General features: G+C 44.3%; 1 protein-coding gene across 1 annotated transcript; it reads right to left on the bottom strand.

Annotated features, from left to right (window-relative positions):
- Positions 1 to 3,373: 3,373 nt before the first annotated feature.
- gpr27 (G protein-coupled receptor 27) lies at positions 3,374 to 6,501 on the bottom strand. The gene has a single exon (XM_030418571.1). It carries the CDS (start codon positions 5,587 to 5,589, stop codon positions 4,474 to 4,476), a length of 1,116 nt encoding a protein of 371 aa, XP_030274431.1. The 5' UTR covers positions 5,590 to 6,501; the 3' UTR covers positions 3,374 to 4,473.
- Between the last annotated feature and the right edge of the window lie 3,498 nt (positions 6,502 to 9,999).

Below are 9,999 nucleotides of genomic sequence, written 5' to 3'. Positions count from 1 at the left end.
CATTGTGGGTAATGTAGTCACCAAGTTTTGAAAAGGAGGAAGAATTCTTGCTATGTAAAAGACGACATCTCTGGTTCTGCTGCATCAATGGAGAACACTTTTAAATTTGAAACTAAATCGATGAGAGTCTTTTTAATTTGATTCCTTAGAAACTCTTTGGATACCTGACTCCTCCTAACCTCATCAGATACAATTCTAAAGGAGCTACTTTTCTAGTTGTCCAAGCTGTATGTTAGGAAAACCCTGCGAGGACTACAGAGGTCGTCAGAGGTGCTCAGCAGTTAGAGAGATCGAAAAAGGTCAACGAAAGAACCAGCTGTAAAAGCCCAGCAAAAAGAGAGTCACATTCCGCCAGCATCACATCGGAGCCCGCGTGCCCCGAAGACAACGCGGTGAGCCAAAAATACCCGACCTGCATTTTGCATTGCACGAGAACACGTGCAGGTGAGGAGCCTCCTGCAGCTGAGGAGCCACAGCAGTTACACCGTGAAACCTCGGCACGCTTGTAGCAGAGCACGGCCAGCTGTCAGGAACAAGCGGGCATGTTGTGATGCTAATGGTTATGGATGCACCGGGGGCGCAGAGTGCTTTGAGGAGCTCAGTGTTGTGTAGCAGATCGGAGTGACGGAGCGGCCGGAACTCAGAAAAACACCTCGCTAAATCACAGTGATTAAAGCGCGTACGGAGAGAAAAGCTCGGTCTTTCTTTAAAAGCTGCGGTTTGGTGTAATCGAGGTCAATGTCAATGAATGCAACGGCAATTAGATCAATCAATAACCTGCTCCTGGCCTGAAGAGGGAGGAAGGGATGGTGGTTTGATTAATTGGGTAACAGTCTATTGAAACAAACCTAATGCACTGTTTACTCCATGCTCTGTTTGAAGTGAACACTTGTAAAGGAAAAATCAGCCCTCTTACCTTCTAACTCAGCATCTTCAAGCAGGCTACATTGTATTTTCTTGTGACATGTTGTCACATAGCTCTATGATGCTGACATACTCTATTTCAAACAGCTATAATCAGTTTAACAGCTGAAACTTTTCCACTGGTATGAAACACTGGTGAGAATGAACAGGTTAAGGTTAGGTGTCAGACTGTCAGAATCAAAGAGCAAGAAAAGGAGCTGTCCCCATGGATTTTTATTACTACTGAGATCATTATTCCCCTTCAGTGCACTAGATCTATATCTTGAAAACATATTTAGATCTTTCATTTTATAGTTATCTATATTTGACTGTATTTGACAGTCTAAATTAGGGATGGGTGATCTGGATAAAAATATGATCTATATCTATTTAACCCTTTCATACATGAAATATTGAAGTTATTTTTTGTTTGTGAAAATCGTGCCAGTAACTTTTTTTTACTTTTCCATCTTATTTTGAAGGAGTTATGTAAACGCCCACTGCTGTGGAGTAAATAAGAGATGTTAGACAACAATTTAAACCAAACCCCTGATTTTTCTATTATTTTTTTTTTCAATAATTTTTCTTTCTACTTTTTTTATGTGACTAAAAAAATACATGTGTGTGAGGTCATGCACAATATATATCCTGCCAATTGCACCTCAAGTTAAGCCCCTATCAAGATAAAACCTGAGGACTATTTAATATTTGTGTTTAATAAAACTATTCAAGCATAAACTTAGGATAATTATAAATAAAAACATACAACACAAATGCAAAAATATAACATATAGGCTTCCCTTTGGTGCATAACATTCACTACAGTGAAATTATGAATTGTAAAAAAAAAATGTACAAGAAATGTTTTTTGTAAATCTGGAAAAACATATTTTATTAGCCTATTAAGCTTTTTTTTTCCTCTTCTTTTTTAACCAATCCAGGTCAGATCAGGTCAGGTCTTCTAAAAGGATTTAACAGGGTTAGGTTTGTCCAGAGGAATCATGTCTTTCCTCTACCAATGAGAATTAAAGATTCTATATCTCACAATGACAGGCAATAATCAAATGGGATTGTGGAGAGGACTCTGGTGCTCCAACCTAAATGTTCTCTCCACTGTCTTTTTTCTCAGTTTTGAAGTGCCCAATAGACTATAGCCAGTCTTGGAAAAACCTATTATTTTCACCATTTGCACCATTATAACACAGCAGGAAATTAGAAATAGATATTTTTTTTGGCACAAGCTCCTCATCTTGCATGTAGGTGGCTGTAACTCATGTTTCATTATTTACATTACTTAACCCAAGTACGGTTAGCATAGTCGTGTAGCTGGCTTTATAACTCTACTGGTTTGTTTACATCACATGGCCAGTGGGGTTATGGGAAGTTTGGAAACAGAAGTAAGGGGACACTGAATATCGCAATCTCTACGATTTACCTGGAAATGGGTTTGTCAGTGACTTCAAGACTTATTGTGATCTGAAATCATCAGATCACCCACCCCTAGTCTGATGGTAAGCAACATATGTAGCTCTCCTCTTTCAGCAGACAGCATAAAGTTCAGTTTATTGGACACAAGAAGTCCTATTCAGTCTAACTTATGGTCTGAGATTACCCTGATGATGTCATCTTGGTAATTGTGGTTTGGGTTTAAGACTTTCTTTTACAGATGAACTTCACAGTGTCTATTAACCATTTACAAGTATTACAAACATCAGTTCAAACTTAAAAATAAACTATAGCTTAATAAATGACGTATTAAAGCATTCCGTTTGTTAACAGTGAAAACAAAACGTTGACTGAAGTTGAATTAACTATAAATTGAACATTTATTAATGAGGTTACTATAAAGTGTTACTCAAACCGGACATTACAATCTGGAGTTGTGGGGTTTGAAAGAGCTCCGCATTTTAGATGTCCTACAGTTGCTTGATGGGAAATGTAGGATTTAGAGCTCGATCCATCCACAAGACTAAAAATCAAGATCTTCCAGCTTCTGCTGCTTCAATTATGACCATTCCTCTTTTAACCTGTCTCTTGTGAGTTCCTCAATGTTATTCAAGTGTAATGGCAAACTTCTTGAGTGCCTCTTTAAAACCTTAAAGTCCAATAATAAATACCAATGATGTGACATCAGTGTCCTCTAAGGTGGCTATGGCCCTGACAAGCAGGAATCCACTACAGAAACAGTGATTTGGCAGCAAATTTGTGTATAAACTGGGTGCAACAATTAATTTTTCTCAACTGGAAAATCTTTCAACATGTCTGCCACCCTCACCGTTTAATATCTGTGAATTAAAGCAACACACTCACACCTGTTAATGAGAAAACACTGACCAGAACACACAAGACAGGATGAACGCAAGTGAACATGCCGACAAAAGGAAATAAAACTGAGATACACAACCTGAGATGCGTTCAAGAGCAGAACCAAGCACCGTGTTAAAAAACAGATTACACAGCCCAAACGACAAATCATCCATTTCTTATTTATTTGCTAAGAAATACAAACAATGCAAACATCCTTTCCAAAGCACCAAATGATATTTTCAGAGTCCCGATGTCCATATAGAAAAAGAATGATGTCTGTATATCCTGCAGGGAAACGCCGATCGACCCGATTCTCAACGCAGCTGACCCATGAAAAAAACAAGAAGAATTTTGCAAAATACCTTTAAAGTGAGTTTCAACACCTTTTTCAACACAGAGTCCTAAAGAGATTATGAAATATACAGCTTATCTGGTTTTAAAAAAAAAAAAGCCGGACGAAAGAGGGACAGGGGGCTTTACAATATTTACAAACGTGACATCCTCATTAAAAATATATCTGAGAGATCTGCGTCTCATTTGTGGTATCCAAACGATTAGAAACCGAGCGTGTCACGGAGGCTGGAGAAAAAACTGACGCCAATCGGCTGATAAAATAGTCCTGTTGCGTTCCAGCCATCAGTTTTTTTTCTTTTGCAAAAGGCAAAACGACCTCAGGCGGGCGTGCTGGGATGTCATTTTTCTAAATATACAAACAAATAGCCAAAGTGACATTCAGGTGCAATGTTGCAGTCGAACCAAAAAAGGTTGTCGGACTCGATAGGGGCGTTTAAAGGGACACTGCGTAGTTTTGGAGAAGAAATTCAAACCAAGGATCATAATTAAGTATTAATGAGGCGTACTCGGAAAAATATATTTTTGTTTGTTTGGACTTTTTTTTTTTTTTTTTAAATCAACCTTACTCTTGTGATTTCAATATCTTCCCCCAAAATTACATAGTGCACCTTTAAAAACTGTCTCCTGATGACATGACGCATGCCCTGTATTTGGAGTGAATGTCACCTACAGTGCATGCAGAGGTGAGAATCAGAAGGTGGCATCGCCGTGATTGTGAGGCAGACTGTGACACGTCTGCCTGGGTTGCTTTAATTAGTCTGGTTCTGATTCTGACGGGCAAGCTGTAGTCAGATCCTCATCATATTCAAGTGTGTCAAATTAAAAAAAAAGTGACGCCCTCCACACCGCGGCAATGTCTGTGTACATTCTGGAACAACGTGTGATGTGTCTTTGGCAGTATATCAGGCTTCAGATGACACAGTATGGCTCCATGGGTGTCTGTGTGCCCCGGCAGCAGGGGAAGCAGGCTCTGAGGCGCAGCCGGAGCTCCTTGTTGAACATGAAGCTGATGATGGGGTTCGCTCCCGCCTGGGCGAAGCTCATCCACACGGCGGCGGTCAGGTAGAGCTGCGGGACCGGAGCGCCCCGCACGAATATTCTCACGTAGCAGGCGCTTATGTACGGAGCCCACAGGACGAGGAAGGTCAGCGTGATCATGTAGTACATCTTCCCGATCCGCTTCTCCATCTTGAACTCGTCCAGCACCAGCAGCCTCCTGTTGCCGAGGTGAGAAGCCTGCCGGATGCCCACCAGCGTCGGCGGGGTGGGTCCGCGGCCGAAGCCGGCGATCCAGTTGGCGGCGGCCTGCCCGGTGGCTCCGGGGCCGTGGAAGGTCCAGTTCTGGCTGATGGCCGGGACCAGCTGGGCCGGCTTCATCTTGCGGTGGTCGTAAACGAAGCACAGCATCTTGATGTAAACCACATGGGTGGTCCCCACGATGACGGCCAGCATCAGCATGAAGCCCAGGGTGTCGTTCGCCTTCACGTAGCGGTGCTCGAAGGTGCACTGCTCCTCCTCGCGGATGAACTTGTAGGTGCCCACGTCGAACACCGGCGGGAACGCCATGGCCACGGAGAGGGTCCACACCATGCAGATCACCGCCACGCACGTACACAGATTCATCCGCTTGTAGTAGAACCTGTGGTGGGCGATCGCCATGTAGCGGGTGACGCTGACGCAGAAGAGCAGGAAGGCGACGTGGAAGCAGAAGAGCACCGACATGAAGGCGACGATCTTGCAGCTGAGCGCGCTGTACGGCCAGGCGGAGCCGCCGCCGATCGATGCCATCACGAAGGGGAAGCAGACGGCGGAGCGCACCACGTCCGCCAGGCACAGGTCCAGGAGGAAGAAGTAGGGAGCCTTGTGCAGCGAGCTGTCCTTCAGCAGCAGCAGCGACAGCGACGCGTTGCCCAGCAGGCTGATGCCCATGATCAGACCCAGGGAGGCCAGCTTGACCGCAGAGGCCGCGGACGCATAGTTCTGTAAGGACGGGCTGCTCCCCCCAAACTCACTGGTGTTCGCCATCTACGCAGCCGAGGTCGTGTGTATCCCCACATCAATTCATCGACGAGCGCAAGTATCCTGCCAGGGCTGAATGGAAAAAGCACACCAAAAAAAAAAAAAGAAAAGAAAAGAAAAAGAAAAGAAAGAAAGAAATCTAGACGATCCCGCCGCCCCCCTCTCTAATACAAAAACCACTCAGGAACAAATTCCACCCAGAAGCATCCGTTCAACGTGGGCTCACGTCCATACCGACGGTGCGCCGCGATCCCCACCGAAAACAAACCCGAAAAGGCATTCAGCATTTCTTCTTCCTCTTCTTGTCCTTCATCTCACGAGTGTCCGGTGCCAGGAGCATCCCCGTCCGTCGCCCCCTTCTCTGCCGGGTGGAGGCAGCCCACCATCTCGGGGAGGCGTCCGTTCAGCAGACGGAGCGGCTCAGAAAGCACATCTCAATTCCGCACCGATGGCGGAGGTCTCCCGATCGTCTTGAGCAGGGAAAAAACAGACGGGGCTGAGCGGAAGCATGGCGCAATTACGCATCCAGAAGCCTCAACAGCAGCTAAAAACAAACAAACAACCCAAACACCTCACAAAGAACAGAAAAAGGCGATCATGTCTGGAGCCGAGCGCGGGCTCTGGGGCACGCAGAGGTGGGAGCGCCTGTGCGGGTCTCTGCTCGGTGGATCTCGCACACACGGCAGCGTCTAGCCTATGCGACGCACGTCCGCTTGCGCGATGTGAGCAGGCCTGGGATCAGCCTGGAGTCTCATCTGCTGGTCCCCGTCTAACGCAGTCTATAGGAAGCGTGTCTGATGACATGCAGATGAGGGCAGAGTGACATAGGTGTCCTCGTTTAGCCTAGCTGACGTGCAGGTTATTAAATAGGAAAATATCATGAACATTTATAGGCTGCTTTTTTTATAAGGAGGATTGTACAAGAGTTCATTTTCACACACACGCACACACACACACACACACACACACACACACACACACACACACACAGACAAATAATATTAAGCTTCTGTCTTTAATAAAATGGGCTGACTGACAGACTAGAATAAAATAAAATAGGGCTAAATAATAAAATTATGACTTTGCCTCTTCACAGTCACACTGGTTCTGGTGGTCAGAGTCACTGTGTCTACATGCATATGTTACTATGACTCATGTCCAGTATTCCACACTAACTTGTGCTTTTATTTGACCTCTTATGTATAATAGGCTGTGCAAAATAAACGCAGGGTTGGCCTTCAATGTCCTGTCTTACACTTTAAAGTTCATATTAACATATTTAATGCATATCGAAAGACAGGAATTCTGTTTTCATCCCATTTTGATGTTTAAATTGAGTGGCTTCCATCCTGAACATACATGTGCGTTCACTTTGTGCTCTTTGGGTTCAACACTGATGAACCCTTCAACAAAATATGTCTTTTTTTATGAGGCAATAGTACAATAACATGTATAAAATGTATTGAAAACAAAAAAAAAAACCCAATGATCCTTTAAGCAAAAGAGACTACCACCAAGATTCAGACTACAGATCTCTTAATCCTGTCCTCAACTGTTCTGAGTGACTGCACACACACACACACACACACACACGGTACACTGAGCAGCTGAGAGTCAGCACACACACAGCCAACAGTCCACGATGAAACGTATCACTGAGCTCCAGCTGATCAGAGCGACTGGAGGAGGATGGCTCAGTCAGTGCGAACAGTGCGAGTTCACGCAAGGTAAACAGTTGCATAATCCAGCAGTTGTGTGCAGAGAGAAACCTCAGAAGATGGCTCTGCGGAGGAAAAGTAGGGCTGACAACGGCGGCTTTGTTCCATGTCTTTGGGAGGAAAAATGGCAGAGGATGTGACACAGCAGCTGAGCCGAGGAGACCTCCTGCACCCTGAACTCAGAGGAACAGGAATGGGTTTTCTTGGAGAGCATGTCCTGACAGCAATATGACTTTACAGGGTGAAGAAGACTCAGTGTCAGATCATGTAGAAAATGCTATATGTATATGTTAGAGGTCTGTCAATAATAAACTCTTGCACCCTGACAGATCATGTGTATTTTGAACTACAGTTGCCATCATGTGACCAGGCTGCACCTGCTGCTGCTGCTGCTGCTGCAGTGGTTCACCAGCGCCCCCTGCAGCCGGCTCCGAGGAGCATCACGAGCATGCCAGACATCAGGCTCATAAAACCCCCCTGTGCTGTGTTACAGATAAATATTAGCCTTTTTTTGGGAGAATTAACAGTAAAAAAAAAATGAGCCTACAACTCAGCAGCATCCACACTGGGCATGCCCGAGCTCAGCTTAATGCCTTGGAACATTTTTTCTATTTCGAGCATGGCCAGGTTTTACTGTATGAACCTGCCACCACACTGGTCAAATGGTTCAAACTGTTAAATGAGCTGGTATAGATTTATGTTACTGCACTACAGATAGATACACATTTGTTTTCGGGATGAGCTGGTGCACCAACGCTGATGGTTAAAAAAAAAAAAAAAAAGCGATGATAAATTAATTTCTCACTCATGAAAACATCATTTCATAAAGAAACAGTCATGTTTTGTGTTACATTAGAGGTGGTAAGGATCTAGCCATTTAACAGCTGACAGTGCTACGCCTCTAAAGAACAATTACTATAACACAAGCATAGAAATCCAAGGAAATTGTGTCATTGAAATACGCAAACTTTCCTTGTCTTTCTTTTAATGGGAGCGTTGCTTGGCTTACTAAAACTTGAGTTTGCACACACATACAGTATCTCCCTCAGGATGGGGCTTCACCAACCCACTGTCTTGTTGGGAGTTTGCAGAGTTTCACCCAGCTGAAGATAGTGTAATGAGATGATGTATCACTTGGAGGGAAAAAAATCTGCTCATTTCCTGGTCAGCACAAGTAGGTATCACTCTCTCTTGCTCAGTACTTGTTGCACCTCTTGACTGTATTGAGGTAGAGGTAGTAAAATATAGTTTGTCAGTGAGAATAGTGCAGTTTTCATAGACATATTCAACTTGTATCTATTTACAAATGGCTATACAAGGGGCTCTGGCCCTCAACTGGTGAAGTTGTTTGCTCATAATGTGGCCGGCAGGAAAAACAAAAAGGAAAAAATCTGTAACTTTTTGCAATCTGAGGCTGAGCTTCAGTCTTTCCCTCTCTTCGCCCCGGTTCCTAATATAGCCGCTGCCCCACATGTTGAGCACAGTCGCGCCTGCTGAGATTGTATTTCTCCAGAAAAGAACTGTCTCATTGCTAATGAGACAGGAAGCAGTCCCATTAAATTACATAAATAATTCATCAACGGTCCACCTCTCGGGACACTGTGACCCAGGCGAGCTTCTCTTCTACACGTAGAGATTGGCGGTTACAGTTGAACATTCGGTAAAGAGTTGCAGCTTTGCCTTGCTGGTTATGGTAAAGGGAAACTAAAAAATCTAACATCTAAACATGTTGAGGATCTTCTGATGATTGTCTCGCTGGCTGGAGCTGGGCACGTCACACACGACTATAAAAGCCATTTCGCAGTGAAAGGAAAAAGAAAATCATGCCTCTGACAGCTCATATTGACTGGCACCGCGATGACGGAGGAAAGCACATGTAAGTGTAGGTACGAGGGTCTTTTCTACTCTTTTCTTACTAAGGGTGAGACGGATATAAGAGCACGAGGGTCAAAGTTCAAGGCGCGCCGTCATGATGACAGGAGTGTGTCCCAACTGTGTGCACACTGCATGCAACAGTAAGGACGGCTACGGTACGTACTAAAAGTTAAATGTGTGTGATTCAGAAAGCACCCTCAGTAGAATGGCACCTTAGTTCACATTAGTGTTCACACCTGCACTATTCCCGCTTTGACAAGTCAAAATGTGTGTTTTGAAAAAGGTTCTGTCTGCCTCTTTGTGTACACATACATACCACCGAAGACAGACAGATGGGGGGTAGAGCCAGCGTCCTGTTATTGGGAAGGTCGCTGGTTCGATTCCCCTGGTCTGCATGTCAAAGTGTCCTTGGGCAAGACCCCCAAACTGCTGTTCCTGATGTGCTGGTCGGCACCTCGCATGGCAGCCGCCAACGCCATCAGTGTATGAATGTATGTATGTATGAATTACTGGAAGTGGCTTTGGACAAAGACTCTGATCAATATAAATATATATTATGAGCTAACAAACAAACAGTATAGCGTATAGCCTATGATCCATAGTGTTTTGTGATTTTTGAGGCAGATGCACATATTGTCATTATGAAGACACTATACAGGAGAAAAAATAAACTTTTCTGTTCTCTCGGGTCGACATGAGTAAACTTATTGATACTGAATGGTCGACATATATCCTCATAAGCCTACAGAAATATCTAATAAGTAAATAGCACGGTCTAGGGCCTGTGACAAGGGCCTAGTGCAAAGAGGAAACCGTGGTAACC

This window comes from Sparus aurata, chromosome 6 (assembly GCF_900880675.1).
Source record: "Sparus aurata chromosome 6, fSpaAur1.1, whole genome shotgun sequence".
In the NCBI taxonomy this organism is placed as follows: domain Eukaryota; kingdom Metazoa; phylum Chordata; class Actinopteri; order Spariformes; family Sparidae; genus Sparus; species Sparus aurata.
The sequence above is the reverse complement of the archived record's forward strand: the minus strand, read 5'-3'. Positions and strand labels throughout refer to the sequence as shown.